Here is a 20,040-nt window from a genome sequence, read left to right on the forward strand (position 1 = left end):
TAACAAGGACAATTCCTGGATTTTGGAAGATGCGTAGAAATTCAGCAGACTGGAGGAAAACCACCCTTACAAAGGCATGAGGAGAATGAAATGGCTTGGAATCTACGGGAGGTTCATTGTGTGTTTTGGTGGAGTAGCAGATGAGGCTACAGAGTTAGGAAAGGACTTAAGTGTTAAGGGCCTCGCATGCTAGCTGGAAGAGCTTGGAACTATCACGAGATAGGGAACCCTGTTGGTCTGTGAGACAAGGAATGACAGAATCAAGTTGGGGTTCTGAAAAGATCACTCTCTGTGGTCTAAAGAATGGATTGCATGTGGCCCATTCCCTGCCTCACCCCACCTGTGGGCATGGCCCAGCATTATTAAAAAAGAAGTGGAACGGGACCTGCATGTTAATGTATTGAGTAGTCATGAGGCTCTGCTCTTTGTCCTAATGTGGTCCTGTTTTCCTGTGTTGCCTGTGAAGTTCCTAGACTACTGGATTTTACCTGGGTGTCTCTTCACATCCTCTTGGATCCATGCCCTGTATTGTGCTTCAGAATTCCTCTCTGGTCCCACACTTGGGAGCTTTGGCCTGAGTCAGAACACTAGACCACCTACTTGCCTTAAAAGGGACATGATGAAAGCCCAGGAATTCAAGCAGAAAAAGGGATCAGCTGGAGTCTGTAGTTTAAGACACACCATTCTCTAGAAATATGAATAACATCCACCTATTCCTCTCACTCACATCTTATAGAAAAGATAGTATCCTTTGATGGCTATCTCCCATTTACATTTCCAGCATTTATTGATGCAGCATTTCTATTAATTGTGGTCTGATGGGGCATAGGGGTGTTCTTTCAATATAGCACCTACTCTGGTCAGCCACTGTTCAAGGCTCTCCATATATTGTGGCCCCTCTTCTCATGGAGCAGTATTTTGCGGCAGGGGCATATGTGGCAGGGGGCGGGGGGAATCAAATGGTCTGTTGTGTACCTGATGAAATAAGAATGTTAGATGTCCATGTGATGGCAGGTGGTAGCTGAATATACAAGTCTGAAATTCCAGTGAGAGGTCAGAGTTGGAGATAAAGATTTGGAAATCATTTTGATAAAGTTAGTATTTTAATTTAAGTCATGAGACATTATGAAATCATACTGGGAGAGTCTGGGGCTCAAGAAGAAAAAGGGCTCACGACAGAGAGGCCTGGGGATGCCAGGATTTAGAGGCTGCACAAAGGCAAAAGAGCCAGAGAGGAGGGAGGAAACCAGAAAGTGTGGTGTCAGGAAAGCCGTGGGAAGACATTGCAAGGAGAGAGTTTACCTGTACCACACAGCAACGAAGTGACCCTTGAATTTGTCAAGTGGAAGCCACTGTTGGCTTTGACAAGGGAAGGCTTTTTGGAGTGGTTGGGAGTGAACCTGACTGGAGTGGGTTAAGAGAAGAACCAAGAAAGTAAGAAAGTGGTGTTAATAGGAAAACTTCAGGGAATCAGCTAATATGAAGAATATTATATAGTCAAGAAATTCCTTCTATTTAGTATATCGAATCATTTTATTTAAAAAAAAATTATTGAGCCCTTACCTTACTATGTGTCAGGCTCACAGTATCAGACTTGGTTCTTAATTGTTTATTGCTTTCGGACTTTTAGAAATGTATGGCCCACAAAACCCCGATTTCTTCTGGTAGGTGGTCAGAACAACATTTTACAAAGCACTTTTTAAAAAAAGCAATTTGAAAGGGCTGAAGAAAAAGGACTGTATGCTTACGAAGAGTATACTGTGAATTTGACACTTTTAGATGATTATTGGGGTCATAATATCCTGAACACTCTTTGTTTAAAGACCAGAAAAAAAATTTCCTTTTTTCCGTTTTTCCTAATTACCTTAGATAGAACAGGGCCAATTGATCATTCTCTTAGTAAGATTTTCCTTGTGTAATGGGTGGCAGTGATGATTCTAGTTATTTGTTACAAACTGGTAGAAAGGCCTCTCTTGTTAAATGTTTTTAAATGATGTCATTTCCTGTTTGCAAAGTGTTTTCATGATTCTTTTGTGAAGGTCTCCAGGTGAACAAGGCTGACATCTTGTTTCATGAAGCCTCATCAGAAGTTTGTGCACTCACTATGTACATGGTATGGTACCAAGAGGAATAGTATTTGAAAAATATAGATAGGTTTGCTACCCTGTTTTGTTTGAGAAATCAGACGCTATTAGGATTGTTGTACTGAAAAATACTGCATTGATAAAAACACAGATTCACTGTGCTTATTTTGAGTTTCCCTGTCTTTCAGCCTTTTCACGTAGGTCACCTCTTCTTTCCACTCTACATCCATGGCAAACGGCTGAATCTAAAACTTCTCAAACTTAACAGGTTCGAAGTGCTATTTTTTCTCATCTCAAACCTGGTTCTATTTATGTATGTTTAGCTTTCTGACTCATCACCGGGAGCCATTCATGTTTATTGCCTTCCCAGTCCAAACAATAATCTGGTATTGCTACTTTCTCCATTATATTGCGGTGTCTGCTCTTGTCTTCCACAACCATCCACGAAGCTGGAAACTTCAGTACCTCTCATATGGAGCCTGACCGTAACCTCTTACCTGCTTCCTTCCTTCTAATCCTACATGTTTTTATTGCAAGATTAATATTATTGAAGCACCATCCTGTTCTCATCATGACGCAACTTTGAACAGGAAAAAAAAAAAATATGGCTCCTCTGTCAACAGAATGAAGTTCATAGCTCTTGGCTAGGCTTTCAACACCTGTGGCATTCAGCCTGGCCCCCACCTGCCTTTCTATGTTCTTCCCCGTATTCTTCCCCATGTGACGATTCTTTACACACCCCCTGTGCCAGGTGAGCCGAAGCACTCCCTGTTCCTCATCTACATCCTGTATTTTCTTGAATTTTAATTTTGTCTCACGTTATTCTCTTCACTTGGAATCCCCCTTCTCTATTCTTAAAGAATCAAACAAAATTCCTCCTCCACAAAGCCTGCTCTGCTCCTGCCTTCACTCATTTTTCTTAAATATGTGGGAGAGTGGGAAATCCGTGAGAAATGTATAATTCCCTAGTGTACCCCAAAGCTTGTGATATTCTACTTTGTATTATAGATACTTATACATGCCTCTCTTATTGCATTGTAACAACTTGAACATAGGATAAATATTTAAATCCTTTTACCGTAAATTGTCCAGTAATATTTAACGTGTTTCCTGTTGTGGGCACTCATGGCAAGTGGCTGACAGAATGAAAACTGAGGGTGAGGTGTTGTGAAGGAGTGGGAGGTGGTTACATTGAACCCTGGGGTCAAACTATAGGACTCAGACCCTGGCCCTGCCAAGTATGAACTGTGTGACCTTGACCCTGGAAAGTTGTTTAAACCTGTCTGTGCTTTAGATTTTTCGTTACTAACCTGGGATGATGATAAGAACTTCCATATGGTTGCTCTGAGGTTTACATATAATAATGTTTACACACACTTAGAACAGTTCCTGACATACAGTGCTGTATAAATTTACCTCTTACTAGTCCCGATGAGGCTAAAGTTCTAATCTGCTCTGACAGAGTCCTCTAAAGTTGCTGATAGTGTCTGTGTTATTTTACTTAGTGCTAAAATCTCTCCGTTTCATCGTTATTAATGTGAATGTATATTCAATTATTTTATTGAGGAAAGTATAGTTAGTAAATAATTGCTTGCAAATGTTAGCTCATGACTTCTGTTTAGAAGATAAAATGTTAATACCAAATGGAATCCTAAGGAAAATTTCATGATGTGCAAAAATTTGCGAAGTTATACCTACCATTTTAGGCAATACGTATGCATAGTCTTCAGACTATCGAAGTCCCCTGGTTTTTATGTTTGAGGTTAAAGTTCTTACGTTCTTACTTTTGAACATTTTTTTCCATTACTTAATATAGTTTAGTTCAGTTCACATAGGCTAATTTTATATCTCATTAACTCGTTCATGTTTTTCCTACTTCTAAGTCGTATTCAAAGGGAAGTGTGGTTTGGGAAATGCAATTTTAAGACTCTTAGAACTGTTCCCCGAGAAGCTGCGGCAGAACTGCTCTTTCCGAGCCAGGTTTCTTATGCACAGTTTAGCAAGTAGACGTGAGAGCGATCTTTACAAGCTCTGCCTTTAGCAGCCGAGTGCTCCCTGACTCAGATGTAACAGCATCCAGGCAATGCGTCGCTCTTGAGAACACGGGAATCACTTCACTTCCTTGTGCTCTTTGTGCTGCACGAAATTGCAGAAAGAGTTTTAGTTACCTTGGAGTTGCTGGCTAATTGTCAATGATCAGATAGCGGGGAGGAAGGACTTTTTTGTTTCTGTTTTTGAGGGAGGTTGCCTCATGGAAGGTGGGTCCTTCTGGAGGGACGTTAGGATCCAAGAACCTTTCAAATACAGATGGAATTATTCCTTGCATTTACATTAAAACTGGGACTGGTTACGGGAATCCCAACCACTCCTACGGGTGGTAGGGTGAGCTAACGTATATTGCAGTGTGAGGTAGGGGTCATAAATGTCTGAGAAGCTGAATAATGAGAAGACTACTATGAAAGATATGTCATCAGATAGTACCTGCTTTGTTACCCAATAGGTAGGCAGGTGGTCTTCTTAGAAGATTTGGAGATTGATCTGGACAATGAAGGTAGGTAAGAAGAGCATCCCAGGCAGGAGAAACACAAACAAGATATATAATGGGAGAAATGTAATATGTTTTGTATATAATGAGCAAACTAATTTGTAGGAATAATGAAAGTATCCAAGAGGTTAAAAAGTGAGATTGGTACGAAATAGGGTGGACCTGAAAACTAAGCTGAGATGTTTGGATGTCATTCTTTCTCATTCATATCCACTTATTTTCATTCACTTCCACCCATCCTTCCATCCCCCTGCTCTTTACTCCTCCTCCTCTTCTAAGATGTTAGCCTGATCAAGGGTAGTGAGAATCATGTGTAGAAACCGGGCAGCCATGAAGAAGAGTGGATTGTAAAGAAGGACACTTCAGGCTTAGCTGAGGCCATTGTTGGATGCCTGAAAGGAAAGACCTTGCCTTCAACTGGAGGTAGAGAAATGGGACTCGAGAGAGGCCAGAGCTATGTGCTGAGTTATGTTATGAATCATATACAACAGCAGACACTCTGTCTAGAACAGCTAAGGACCAACTGTGTGTGCTTATGGGCTGAGAGAATGAGGGGGCTCAGCACAGAAAACAGAGCAGGAACAATCAGTAGAGTAGAGTTGTACTCTGTCTTCATGATAAACAGTTTGATTCAAGTGATGGTGGAAAATTAACAAATTTATTGATGAAGTAAATGAATTTGCTAATACTTAATACAGCTTTTGATCAGGGTTTTTAGGCTACTTTGCAAAATCCATGCATATTTGGCACTGTCAAATAAGTCAAACACTGGGCTATGAGAAAATTATAATGTTGGGTGGAGTGTTCTTTTGGAATTGGGTTAAGTTGGTGCAGATTCCTTCTCATGATGTATTATCTCTAGATCACCAGATTTATAGATGATATAAACAGAATAACCAGCAAATGAATTAATCTCAGGGAAAACACTATTTATCTAACAGTGCAAATCCTAGTCTATTTGTATATTTCATACTAAAAGATAAAGGTGATTGTTATAAGAAAGTAACAGAATATAATATGTTTGAAAAGAGATATGCCATAATTGGACTGAGAACTCAGAAAAGAACTAATTTTTTTCAGTGGGAGAAGGGCACACTTGACTAGGGTTAGCGCAAACAAAGGCATCATTATGGAAAAACACAGCTATTAATCCCCATTTTTAGTGATTGACAGTATTAATGTGAAGACAATTATCCTGGTTCTAGAAAATAGATTAATCATAGAGGGCAATGATGCTAAACAGTGCTATGAAAAGTGCTTTTTAGAAGACTTTTTTTTTTCTTGAAGATATGAGCAAATTTAATGAATTTGAGTATTTGATGTTTGTAGTTTTTACAGCGTTAGAAGAATGATATCAGATGCTATAAAATGAAGTTGTTGGGTAAAACTTGGTAAGGTTGCTCTTATGCTGTTTAAAATTTTCTTACCTGTAAGATAGTTGGCCACCAATGAAGTCTTTGGGTCTTCCCAAGGACTTCTGCAAAGAGAGATTTGTTGATTTCTGAGACCTTCTCTTTTCAGAACTGTTTCCACAGAACTTGAGAGGACTGGGGCCCAGAGAGCCCAGGATTTGAGATTTACAGGTCAAGACTAATAGATGTGGCATCAGATCAGTATTTTCTCTATTCCTCAAAGTCCATTTTTTAACATTTCCATTTTAGCAAATTCATCCTGATATTATCAACCAGAAAAAAACATCTCTTGCATCACTGATTTCCCACACTCCTTGATCAGTAGTTTTCTGGTGGCAATTCTATTCCGTTTTAAATACTGTTTTTACTGTTTTCTGTATGAAATGTGAACTCCTGGAAGGCCACTACTTCTGCAGCTACAAAAGAGCTTTCAGTAGTGCTTGCTGTACAGTAGGTGTAGAAAAAACATAGAGTTAGTAAAGTAATTGTGGGCCATTCAGTCAACATTGTTCAGAGCCTGTGTCTTAGTGTCCTTTTATGAAGAGTTTAACAAATCTTCGAAAGGGTAAGGTTGATGATGTGTAGGCCTGTGGTGGCCATTTTCCATTGCTTATGTTTGAAAAGCCAGACAGCCTCTTCTAGAAGAAATGAATAGAGACTTCTATAAAGAAGATTCTCCTAGAGCCATGGTTCTTTACCTCTTTTGAGTTAACCACCCCTTTGGGTAAGCTATGAAATTCAAACAACTCCTCAAGGAGAAAAGTGACTGTCTCTCCAAATTTTGCTCCCAACCTGAATGGTTCAGACTCCTCAGGGTCCAGGTTAAGAACTTCATAGCCAAGAGAATTCTGAATTTGGAAACAGCAATCCCTGTGTAATGAACAGGAGGAAAATAAAAGTACTGACTATTTGTCAAGACACTGAAATGTTTTGATAATTAAAGTGATTAAATGTTCTGTATAATAGATACTCAAGGCATTGCAGAGAATAAAGATACGTTTGGGCATCTGTTATGGTCAGGGTTGAATGACCCTCTTTGAAAGACCTGGAAAATATTCTGTTCCAGGAAAGGATATCTGTGAGTTATAAGTAATCTATTGTCATATACAGTGTTGTAATCAGGAATTTAAAGTAAAAGAAAATGAAATTAAAAGATGTCCTTGTGGAGTGAGGCCTTGTCTCTGGCCTCTACCACCAACTCTATGGTCCCCAAATTATCCCCATTGTCTTTATCTCACAGCCCAAATCAGGCACTAGAAATGGATCCATCACCAATATTTTAAAGTCTGATGTCCCACATCTATTAAACCATCCATTTGGGCTTTTTTCTACTTTTTATTTTTTTGTGAGGGGAAGGAGGAGAGGAGGTAGTGTGCAAAACCAAGTTTTCAGGAAAGAAAAAATTATTTTCACCATAATGATGTATACTACTGTATTGGCAAAGTGAAATGCACTTAAAGTGGCTAGAGATACACTACACCACTCAAAAAAAGAGTCTTGGCCAAGAACTCAGAGTACCTGGACTTGGTCTGGCTTCAACTATGTGATTCTGGGTTTCACTGCATAATTCTAATTGGATTGGTTGTGGGCTGTGAAAGAAAGAGAGAGGTCACAGATGAGACCTAGGCTTTGGGCTTGAACAAATGGTAAATAGGTGTGCCATTTATATGACATGGCATTACTCACGGAAGGAGTGATTGAGGTGGGGAGATGGAAATCAAAATTCCATTTGGGGCATGTTAAATGCAATGTGCCTTGTCTTCATGCAGGTTGAAATGGTAGGTATGCAGTTGAAAATAACAGACTGGCCCTCTGGTGAGAGCTTGGAGCTATAAATACATACTTAGGAGTTATCAGTGAATAGATGCTGTTTATAGCCTGGGCTTCGAGGAAAGCACCTAAGCAGTGAACGTGTAGATTAAAGAGGTCTGTGGCCTCAATCCAGTGTTTATAAATGTTAATCTCTCGTGCATGGGAGCACATCTCCAATTTAATAATGGAAATTAAAAGAAAATCTATTTGCCTTATTAAATGTATTTTTAAACATTCTGAAAATGAGATACATTGTATAAAACTAACCAGCTGGGGATTGTGGGGAGGAAGTGGGTGTGATAAAAGGGCAACATATGGTGTTAAAACTGTTCAGTGTCTTGACTGTGGTGACTGAGTGAACCGAGACAGATAATAAATTGTATAGAAATCCATACAAATGAGTGTGCATAAAACTAAGGAAACTGGAATAGGATGGATGACTGTATCAATCAGTATTCTGGTTGTACATGATGGTCTAGTTTTGTAAGATGTTACCATTGAGGGAAACTGGGCAGGGTACAATGGATATCTCTCAATTATTTCTTACAACTGCATGTGAAACTGCAGTTATCTTAATTGAGAAGTCAACCTTTCAGAAAGCATTCATAATCCTAAAGATGCTACCAGAAAACTACTAGAGCTAATCAGTGAATTTGGTAAAGTAGCAGGATACAAAATTAATGCACAGAAATCTCTTGCTTTCCTATACACTAATGATGAAAAGTCTGAAAGTGAAATTAAGAAAACACTCCCATTTCCCATTGCAACAAAAAGAATAAATAAATAAAATATCTAGGAATAAACCTACCTAAGGAGACAAAAGACCTGTATGCAGAAAACTGTAAGACACTGATGAAAGAAATTAAAGATGATACCAACAGATGGAGAGATATACCATGTTCTTGGATTGGAAGAATCAACATTGTGAAATGACTCTACTCCCCAAAGAAACCTACAGATTCAATGCAATCCCTATCAAACTACCAGTGACATTTTTCACAGAACTAGAACAAATTTCACAATTTGTATGGTCACTTCCTTCTTATCTCTACCAACATGACTCAGGATCAGTGAGGTTATCTCTAACCATCTGGTGTAAGAGTGTAATCTCCCATTGCCACAGGCCTCTGTATTACTTGCCATTGTATATATTGCCATCGTCCAACATGTGATATATTTATTTGTTTATCGTCTGTCTCCTTGTGCTGTACTCCTAGTGCATAGAACAGTAGCTGGCATACAGTTAATAGTCAATATATAAATGCTAAAGAAATGAATGAGTGCTATATAGAATAAAAAGTATCAGTTATATATGATTATAAGAATTCATAAATTAGTAATATCACATAATATTATTACTTATTAGTATTAATATGGCATGAATTATTTGTAAAATTTTTATTACATACATATTTAGGACTGACCTTAATGAAGGTGGAAGGATGGCCTGAATAAACTTAATGACAGCTTAATGCATCCTCAAGGAAACAAGGACTTCTTGGTTTAGCTTTGTTGGGGACAGGTTGGGCAAAGAATTATTATAATTAGATTTTTTGGTAAGCTGAGCTATTAACCTTAGAGATTTATTACCTTTTTTTGTGAGCAAACCACAATGAAAAGTGCCCAAGAAATTTAATTAGACTATCAATCTAATTAAACAACTTTCTGTGTTCTCAGTAGGTAGTTGAGGGATTTTATAGAGTTTTTTCGGAGTCATTTTTTCTTTGCTTTAATCTGTAGGTCACTGTCATTAAGTAATCATGTATGTGTGATTTCTATTTTATTTTTAAGTTGGATAATGCAGATGAACAAGCAGCCCAGATCAGAAGGGAACTTGATGGTCGTTTGCAATTGGCAGAGAAAATGGCAAAGGTAAATTGTTAACTTTGATATACTGTACGACATTTCTTTCTGTACTTAGATTTTTGTGAGCTGAAAGAGTTTTGTATAGATAGAGCCAGAATAATTTTATTTTCTCATCTCCATGCATACCTCTTAAGCCCAGGTACCTGAATGCATATTATCTAAAATGGAGCATATTATCTGTTTTACATATCCATCCTTATATAAGTTGTTTAAATTCAGTGATAACTTTTGTAGATTATTCTAAAAGCAATGCCTGAATTTCTCAAACTGCCAGACTTAGAAGAATTTTAATATTGCACTAAGCATAATATAATCAGAGAGAAAACCATTCTGCCTGCAAAATCATACAATATATTCCGAAGTATCTAGCACAGTGCTTGGCACACAGTGGTGTCAACTAATATTTGAATGGATGAAAAATAGAATTTGAAGTTTCTAGTACAGTCTCATAGGGCATATTGAATACAATATTTTATTTACTTTTATTTATACAGTCATTGTGTGAACAGAAATAGATTTCAAACAAAAGCCATGAGTTTCTTTTTAATTCTGAGGACTCTTTGTCTAAATCATTCTCTAGTAAATTGATGCATTAATTTACTTTAGTGGTAAAAATAAAATTTTAGTCTCTTAAAATAGACTTGAGGTTATAATGCTGTTGATCTGAGAATAAGATTTTTTTCCTTTTGCTAAATGAAAAATTTGAGTATTTGATAGACTCTCCCTCTCCTTTTCTCCCTCCCTCCCTCTGTGTCTGTCTCTGTCCCTGTCTCTCTGAAGAATCCTCTCTATTGGGGATTTTTCTTCATTTTAAAAACTTTAGGCATAACATGTATATAGCAAAGTGCACAGATCTTAAGTTTACAGCTTGATGAACGTGTATACATATGCCCTGTATTAACCACCTCCCAAATCAAGATAGTGAACTTTCCCAGCACTTTAAGGAGATATATCCCATACTGAATCTGACTATTGAAGTTTTGTGTTTTTCAAAGAAAAATATATTTATGAATATGTAAGTTTTAAGACTAGTACTGTGTTTATCTAAATGTGTATTAAATTTAAAAGTAGCAAAGTTGTTGAGAAATGAAGATAAATAGAAATACATAGAAAATTGAGAGAAACTGGGTAACAGAGTTGACTGTAAGTTGTGAGAACCAAGCCAAGGGCAGAGGGTGAAAAGACAACACACCTTGTTACCACCCTCTGGAGTGGTACTACATCATTCTACAGATTCAGATGTGGAATTCATAGGCTAGGAATCAAGTATTAGCTTGAGGCTTTTGGAAGCTTTAGAGAGAGAACTGCATTCCTCAGAATCCTAACCTGAGTTGGAAGCTGTCTGTGTCTGGAAAGGCACTGCTTTTCTTGAAGCCCTGAGGCTAAGAGAGAATCCAGAGAGATGTGCCCTGCACTGTGGGCAGGACTCTGGACCTGTGATCAGCATTTCTAAGTTGGCTACTTGTAATTAGATTGTACCTGAGCTGTACACACTGTCATAAGTTGAAACTTCTTCAAGGGCCTGGCTGAATATGTGATAGTTTAGATGTATTTCTAGAGGGTCACAGAATAGGATGGAAAGCCTTGGGTGTGTTCCCGAGTCTGTGTCTGTGGAGGAGAATGTGTGGTGTGTGTGTGTAACCTCTGGACTGAGTGAGAGGAGCAGGGTCAGTGATGCACATACAGCAGCTTCTCTTTGCGGGGACCTTGATGGTTTCATCAGAAGTGCTGATAAAGTAGAAAAGGCGTGGATACAGGTTTCTGGTAACTGACTGACTATACTGCTGAACTGAATGAATAAGCATTTTCAGGACTCTAATGGAAAACTGATGAACTCATAAAAGTGCTAACAAAAGATCAAGATGAAAAAAAAATTAATTACATGGGACTGAGTGAACTGATGAGGATGATTATAATTTTGGTGACTTTCTGTTTGAATTTTAAAAAAAAATCCCACAAGGACTCAGAGGCAAAAAATATACAAATCAATTTTCACTGTAAAGTGAAGGAGCTGTTACAGTGGAGGATTACTGGACTGAATGTCAATATTATGACATAGTATGAGTGTGTTTCGTGTTTGGTTATTGCAATCATTGTTGCTTTTGTTGTGGTCATCCATTTACAATGCTTGGTGTCAGTCTATTTATCTCTTGTAGAAATAAAATACAGTGTGTGTGTGTGCGTGAAAAAAAAGAAAAAGCGTGGAGAAGGAAGGAGTTGAAGTTGATGGGATTGGAACAACAGCAAAAAAAAAAAACACCCCAAAATATAATGCCTTTTGGTAAATATATTGACATAGCAGATAGAGCATGTTTAATTGCCTTCTTCAGTTTCACCAAATTTAAGCCACCTTCATAAAATATAAGGCTAGTTATAACTTACTGACCTTATTGTCTTAGATCTCTACAATAATCCTCTGAACCCACAAGGGCAGATGATATAATGGATTTATTTTATAGACAAGGAGACTGAGGTTTAGGGAAGATAATTAACAAATCAAAAGACCTCAACACTGGTCTTTGGACTCCAGAGCTTAGGTTTGCTCTCTTAGGCCCTGATTCAATCTCATAAATCCAGAAGTGTGGTTTATTCATAGTTTATAGTTTGCAGTCAACTATTAGTAACACCTGTCACGCTTCACAACACAGTATAATAACACTGAGACCACAGGGCAGAAGTCTGTTTCAAGGGATGTAAATATTGACTTTAATATTTTAGCCAAGGCATAATTAGGAAGTAGTAGTAGAAAAAAATGTGGGTGGACTGGGCCAGAAAGACCTGTGGGCCAGATCCATCATTGCTGTTTCCTCGATATAGGCAACTTATTTAACCTTTTGGAGCCTGAATTTTGCTATTCATAAATTCAATGAATAAATATTTCTTGAACACCTATTGAGATAACCAGGTACTATTTTAGGCACTTGGGATACATCCAGACAAATGTAGTTCTCTTAGGAGAAAACCATACAAAAATATTCCTGCCATGCCCTCAGGGAGCTTACATTTTATTTGGGAGAGACTTACAGTAAAGCAGTAAACTTGCTATGTAACTGAATTATGGAAGGTGATCATTTGCTACTTAGAAAATAAAGCAAAGAAGGTGGAATCAGGAATGTGGGAGGGAAGGAGAGTGTTGAAAATTTCCAGTCAAGTGGTCAGGGTAGGCCAGTTCTTGGCAGTATTATCTTTGTAGTACATCAGGGTCAGAAACTTGGAATCATCTTTGACTTCTTTTTTCCTCATGCCAAGTTTATCAGGAAATCCATTTCTATCTATCTTCAAATATTTCCACGATCTGACAGTTGTTACCACGTTCATCCTACACCTCTGGTCCATGCTTCATCTACTGGAAAGTTAAGAACTCTTACAGTGACTAAATTTGAATAATGGAAATTTTATGGAGCCAATTTTTAAAAATGTATATAGTGTGTTAGGGCTGCTAATGGGCTGAGCTGTACAGAAGACTAAATTAAAAGGTTGAAGCTGTGGTTTATAGGAACAACTCACAGGTAAACTACAGAATAACCCTATTTCTGACGCTGTTCTAATTTAAAAGATCAAATTTAATATGTACATTAGTTGTACAGTTGGTTTTGTCTCCAAGAAAGAGGCAACATTAGCAGGCTAAATAAAATTTATGAAATACTATCGACAAACCTCAAAGCTTTAAAAGAGAGTTGTTGGGGTTTTTTTTTTCCCCAGAGAGAAAAAGAAAATCTGGTATAGTCTATTTCCTGAAAAGTTTGAAAATGCTGATGAAACAGTCAATTTGGGTGATTCCTACCATTCTCCTCCTTGAAAAATGATAACGACTGAAGTGTTTTTAATGAAAGCTAAGTAAGAATAATTTTTTTTCATGTGCTAATGCTAAGTTTTCCATTAAAAAAACACCTTAAAAATTTGGAGAAAATAACTGGTACATCCAGGCTTTCAAACATGTGATATATTTGCCTTTTGCTTTGCTAAAATATTTCTAAAAGGCAAAACTGTGACTTACACGAATATAAAATGAACAAACAATAATGATTATACTCAGTGTATAATTAATGAGCAAACTAGTTAGATGTTAAAACTAGTCTGAAGGGCGTTTGAAAAGTAGGTGTTTTTAGGCAAAGTTAAAATAAGAGTCAAGTATTAGATATAAAAGTGGTTAAAAAAAAAGTGGTTGATTTCCAACAGGGATTTAAACTATAACCATTGGATTATCTTAGTCACCAGACACACATTATTTATATCTTTACCAGATAAAATTCTACAAAGTAACGTGTGACTTCACTTGTAAACAGGATCTTTAATCAATGTAAACAGTAAATTGAACTAGGTACATTTCCCCCACATGATCCTTGGATGGCCTTTGCTCACATATGACGTTGGAAGGACCTGTTCCCTCACCTTTTTGCTTTATATCTGAGTTTGGGATGCTTTTTATGACAGCTTTTAAAATTAGTCCACAAATGTAAAAATGTTTTTAATGCTTTATCTTTTTCCTCTTTTGCATGTATCGAAAAACTATCCAAAACATTATTCCCTCCATCCCCAAAGGAAAACAAGTTATTATATAACTGAGTAGTTATGTGTTTTTTCTGAGGATGCAGACTTACTGTGTGGGAATGTTGCTTCAAGCTATAGAGGAATATGAAAAGGATACTTAAGAATCTTCCTTGGGAAAGTTAATTGTGAATGTAGATATTTAATCTCTCTGTGATATAAATATGCAATTTTAACATTGATTATATGTAAATTATTTCAAAAGAAATATGTCAAGGTTATATTGGGGGAAAAGAAAAACAGGTGGTCCAAGACTCTGGGACTGATTCACGAGGTGGTGCCAGATGTCCCTTTCCAGCCCATGAACAAACTGGTGCAAATGAGTCAGACCAGGTGCAGGTTGATGAATGCACTGTGGATGTATTCCATTCACCCTGGAGATGGGGATTTCTTAGGTTACAGTTTGAATGATGTCAAAGGAAGCAGTAGTAAAGGCATTGATTTTTCTGGAGCATTAGGCAGTCATTCATTTGAATGACGGCAGCTTTAGGCTGTCATCCCCCAGCCAGTTTTATACCGCTGTCATTACATAACATTGCATTTCCCATCATAAAGCTGTATACCCTCTACCTTTCAGAGAGAAGACCTAAGTGCCAGGCTGTCAGAGGTTAAAGAAAGAGCCAAGAGTATGAGGAAGCCTCACTTGCTATTTGTGGGATTGTAAATGGATATAACCTTCTCTGAGGGCAATTTGGCAATAGCTGTTAATATCTATCTAAGTATCAATACTTGGAATGTCCTTTTAACTGGGTGAAAGAAACAGAAGTCTGATTGCAGAGATCTGAGGACTGAATGGCAACACTCATGTAATTTGGGAAGAAAATTGAATCTCCTAATTTGATATTATTACTTTTTCATGTACGGCTTTTATCATAAATTTACCTCAGGCTTTAAACTTAATTTTTTCTAAACCTTTACTAAAAAACTGAATTTATGGCAATAAGGGATCTTGATACATTTGTATGACATGAAAGTTAACTAATTTTAGAAGTATGGCCATATTGCTATTTAATAGTAAAGGTTTTTCAATTTGAATGCCTAACCCATCTGTGGTATGAAAGAGAGATACTGTTAAAATGTTTGCATCTTAACAGTCAGAGCAGTATATACTGAACGTTCTTCTTATAGACCAGTTATTCCAAGTATTTCAAAGATATCAGTGGCTAATTAAGATTCATCTATACACTAAAGCTTTTTTTTTAAACATCTTTATTTGAGTATAACTTTTTACAATAGTGTGTTAGTTTCTACTTTACAACAAAGTGAATCAGTTATACATATACATATGTTCCCATATCTCTTCCCTCTTGTGTCACCCTCCCTCCCACCCTCCCTATCCCACCCCTCTAGGTGGTCACAAAGCACAGAGGTGATCTTCCTGTGCTACGTGGCAGCTTCCCACTAGCTATCTAATTTATATTTGGTAGTGTGTATATGTCCCTGCCACTCTCTCACATCGTCACAGCTTACCCTTCCCCCTCCCCATATCCTCAAGTCCATGCTCTAGTAGGTCTGTGTTTTATTCCCATCCTACCACTAATGTCTTCATGACTTTTTTTTTTTTTAGATTCCATATATATGTGTTAGCATACGGTATTTGTTTTTATCCTTCTGACTTACTTCACTCTGTATGACAGACTCCAGATCTATCCACCTCATTACAAATAACTCAGTTTCATTTCTTTTTATGGCTGAGTAATATTCCATTGTATATATGTGCCACATCTTCTTTATCCATTCATCTGTTGATGGACACTTAGGTTGCTTCCATGTCCTGGCTATCGTAAATAGAGCTGCAATAAACATTTTGGTACATGACTCTTTTTGAATTATGGTTTTCTCAGGGTATATGCCCAGTAGTGGGATTGCTGGGTCATATGGTAGTTCTATTTTTTACACTAAAACTTTTTACATGTATGTTTTTTAGAGTTGGTTTTTCCCTTAAATAAATACCATATCAAAAATAAAGTTAATCTGAAAATGTATGTCATGTTATTCATTTTTTATGATAATGATCCTCCATAAGGTAGATAAAGTATAGTTAAATATAATCAAAATTGCCAAAGCCTGAGGCTTTTAAAGCCTAGAGACTAAAGTATCAGGTAAATGCATTGTATTGAGCATCACAATTTCTAAGACAGTCAGGTATATATACATCATGTAATCTTTTACGAGAAAATTGAAATATGACTTGTGTAACATTATTATTTTAAAAATTGTTTTCAAGGAAAGAAAATTCCCCAGATTTATAGCAAAAGAGATGGAGAGTATGTATATAGAAGAGTTGCGGTCTTCAGTGAATTTGCTAATGGCCAATTTGGAGAGTCTTCCAGTTTCGAAAGGTGGTCCAGAATTTAAATTACAAAAATTAAAACGTTCACAGAATTCTGCCTTTTTGGACATAGGAGATGAGAGTGAGATTCAGCTGTCAAAGTCCGACGTGGTACTGTCCTTCACCTTAGAGGTAAGTGGCTTTATTCTTTGTTTGCTTCTGGCAGTGTAAATGAGGCTACAGGGTCATTTCCGCTGACCTTGGTGGTAACATTTCAAATTTCAAGCAGTGTAATATATTTTGAAGAAGTTAAATTATTCTTCATTTGCTAGACAATCAGAGTGTGAATGCAAATTAACGCAAATTGTCCTTTAAACATAACAGTGTTGTTAGGGTTAAATAATAAAATAATACAAGTTTTGAGGCAAGTGTTCTTGGCGCCACCTAGGCTGGTGGAAATTTATTGGTAGAGTAAGCACTGAAACACGCTTGAGTGGAAGTAGGATTTAAGCACATAATTGAATTCTCTGTAATTTGGAAACTCCTTTCAAGCTTTTGGTTATTCTTGTTTTTAATGTGCTTTAACTACGAGATCATCTTTCTAGAATCAAATCGCATAAACCAGCTGTAATATACAGTATTGGGTACTATAGATGATGAGAAGTAAAGACTTCTTCCTTTCTAGGATTTGCCGTTTCATTACAGGTACAGTAAATATCATTAAAAAGAAAGGAGAATAAATGTTGTGCATTTAAAATTGTGTTGTTCCCCAAGACTTCAGAGTTCCATCCCTTTTATACAAATCACTGGAAACCAAAGACATTGATCACTGCCCCCTACTACTGCTCCCTGTGGATATTTTTCATGATGGCATTTCCTCACTGCTAAACTCTGTATATGGGCTGATCCATGTATATGTATATGGGTTTATACCCAACACCCACACATATGCTCGCAATATCCAGCTTAAATTTTTAGCCTCTCAAAAATTAAAGCTTGTAACTCCTTTCTTGTATTGTTATGTACTCTCTCTGCTAGGTCCCAGTACTGCTATTTGAGTTTGCTCGTTGACAGAGCAAAATATGTGGAGTCTTAGGAGGTACAGCTTTAGATTTTTTTGTTGATACCTCTTACACTTGGCTTGCTTCGTTTATGGCAGAAAAAGCAAATGTCTGCTTCTGTTCTTTCCTCCACTTATTCAACTCTAAGGGAAATTCAAGCTTGAGGATAACACAACTGCCTCTCTTTCTTCCCTTCCAGGCTAACATTTTCTTTGTAGGTTATTAGATTCAATTCAGTGTCAGGGTAGAAATAGGAGATTTTCTTCTGACTCCATACCCAGTTCAGGGATTAGCTAATAACTTTGCCAAGTGGCTTTGTTCCTGGGTTTCTTCTCAATCTCTTTAACCTCATAACCTCAGGATGTTTAATTTGAAACTACATAGTATGTCAGGTGTAGAATTTCCCAGTCATTCCTGCCAACTCAAAACTGCCAACTCTTTTTTTCTTAAGGTTTTGTACAAAACAAAATCAATTATTTAATTACAGTCTAACTTTTTCTAACGAGTTTGGTATTTAAATTCATTAATAATAAAAAATAATTTGGGAAGCAAATGATTTGTGTAATGTTTAAACCTACCATTATCTCTATAAGCATGCAGAACTGAAAACAGTTCAAAACACTTTCTCTTTTCTCTGTTGTTTAAAAATCTTACACCATTGTTAAGTAATTAGCTTTTATGAATTCTCTTTCCCTTTTGAAAACAAAATTATGCTCATGAGTTAGTTTTTCTGTGAAACTATGAATTGTTATTCTGTGCTTCCTTGCCAGTATGTTAAACAGGGTTGTTCAGTTAGCAATAAAAGGGTGTTAGGAGGATGAAATGAATTAAAACTTCATTTTGCCATGGTCTGAGAAGCTTCCATATTTTTACAGTTGTTTAGACATCCTCTGTTACTAGGTCTATACAAGGCAGATATTTTCCTATCATGGCATAGTACAGATCTGTTCCATGTTGCCTACAGTATTTTAAAGAGGAGTTGTGTCTCACAACAAAATAAAGTCTCTTTCAGGGCAGACTACATAGTGCTTGTCTATGGGACACCTGAGGGAATGGACCAGGTACCTCCTCCAGCCCCAAGGCCTCTGACCTCAGCCTAGCTAAACTGCATAATTATCTCTCGCCCATTATCAGGTCTTGGTCATCAGACACCAGATTTCAGCCTAAGAAAACTCTGAAGGGCAAGCAGTTAATCCATTTTAAGGGTTTCACATTTCATCCGTCAGGCTTAGAGCTGGTCCAGTGGAGAAGGAGTTTTTCTAGGAACTGAAGTTTGAGTCAAATGAATAAGTGCAGACTTGAAACACTGCTAAAATTTTATCGTTCCTTTAAAATTTCTACCCACTCCTCCCTTCTTGCACCACACCACCTAACATATAAATCAGTTATTTATTATATTTGTTATTCATTATCTGGCTTTCTTTACTAGAATGTAAGCTTTAGGAAGTTAAAGTCTTTTTTTTTCTTTTTTGTTTACTGAGGTATCCCAGGAGCCTAAAACAGTTGACTCAATAATTGTTTATTGAATTAGGCACTTTGATGGTATCAAAACACAGCAGTTAGCCTCGGAAGATTACTTTTGTGTCTCTTCATTTATGAAGCCTTCAGAGAGAATTATAAAGCAAGAGACAAGCTAACTCACAAAACACTAAGCCAAACAATGGTATGTTAAAATTTAATATTCAAGTAAGGTTAGGAAAACGTTCATCCATGAAGTTATGAGTCTGTTGTAAGGAGAATGGTGTCAGTGGCAGGAATATAGTTGATGTTCACACTGAGTGTTTTAGGCCGGCAGACCCTGTGACCTCCTCTGTGTTTAGAGGTGCGTGTGTGGTCCCCCCCATTCACCATACTGCTCAGCTGCCTTTTCCCACAGCCCGCACATGCCTGAGTGCCATGTAACTCTGTGGGCGGACAATGCATTATGCAGAAGCGTGTTATCTAGTTTCATATTTTGTACATGCCTCCCTTCTTTATGCTTCTAGAATAACTTTGTCTATTTTATCCCGATTACATCAGTTATCCAGAGATCTGGGAAGAAAAGACAGAACACAGATCAGTTTTATTTTCTGTAGTTTCATTATCAAGTTTTGCTGGCAATTAGTTGAAACAGTAACCTAAGATAACTTAGGTTAGTTGATGGTCCATGGAATTCCTAGCTGCCTTTATCATTAATGATTGAGACTAGTTGCGCTTTTCAAATTCCTTTTGGAAGTCAGATCTGTAGAACTGTGTTTTATTTACTTATATATATGGATTCATAACAGAAGTTACATCTTTTGAAAGTGGCAATTCTGCAGGATAGAACTTTCCCGGCACAGATGGGAGCATTGTTTTGAGGGACAGAAAACTGTTTCACAACTCGTATGTTTTAGGAGGTCCTGTTTATAATAGCTTGTAGTAGAGGTGACAGAAATAGTGTTAAGCAGATGCTTCCTTT

The 20,040-nt window shown here is 37.2% G+C and overlaps 1 protein-coding gene across 7 annotated transcripts in view; it reads left to right on the forward strand.

The window, feature by feature from the left end:
- Positions 1-20,040, forward strand: part of CADPS2 (calcium dependent secretion activator 2) — a 544,229-nt gene that overhangs the window by 202,650 nt on the left and 321,539 nt on the right. For all 7 annotated transcript variants that reach the window (XM_059073595.2, XM_067042266.1, XM_059073599.2 and 4 more), the window contains exons 4-5: positions 9,645-9,725; positions 16,495-16,731. In XM_059073595.2, coding sequence (XP_058929578.1) covers positions 9,645-9,725; positions 16,495-16,731 — 318 coding nt within the window. The remainder of the gene's footprint in view (positions 1-9,644; positions 9,726-16,494; positions 16,732-20,040) is intronic.

Source organism: Kogia breviceps, chromosome 9 (genome assembly GCF_026419965.1).
Source record: "Kogia breviceps isolate mKogBre1 chromosome 9, mKogBre1 haplotype 1, whole genome shotgun sequence".
Taxonomy (NCBI): Eukaryota; Metazoa; Chordata; class Mammalia; order Artiodactyla; family Physeteridae; genus Kogia; species Kogia breviceps.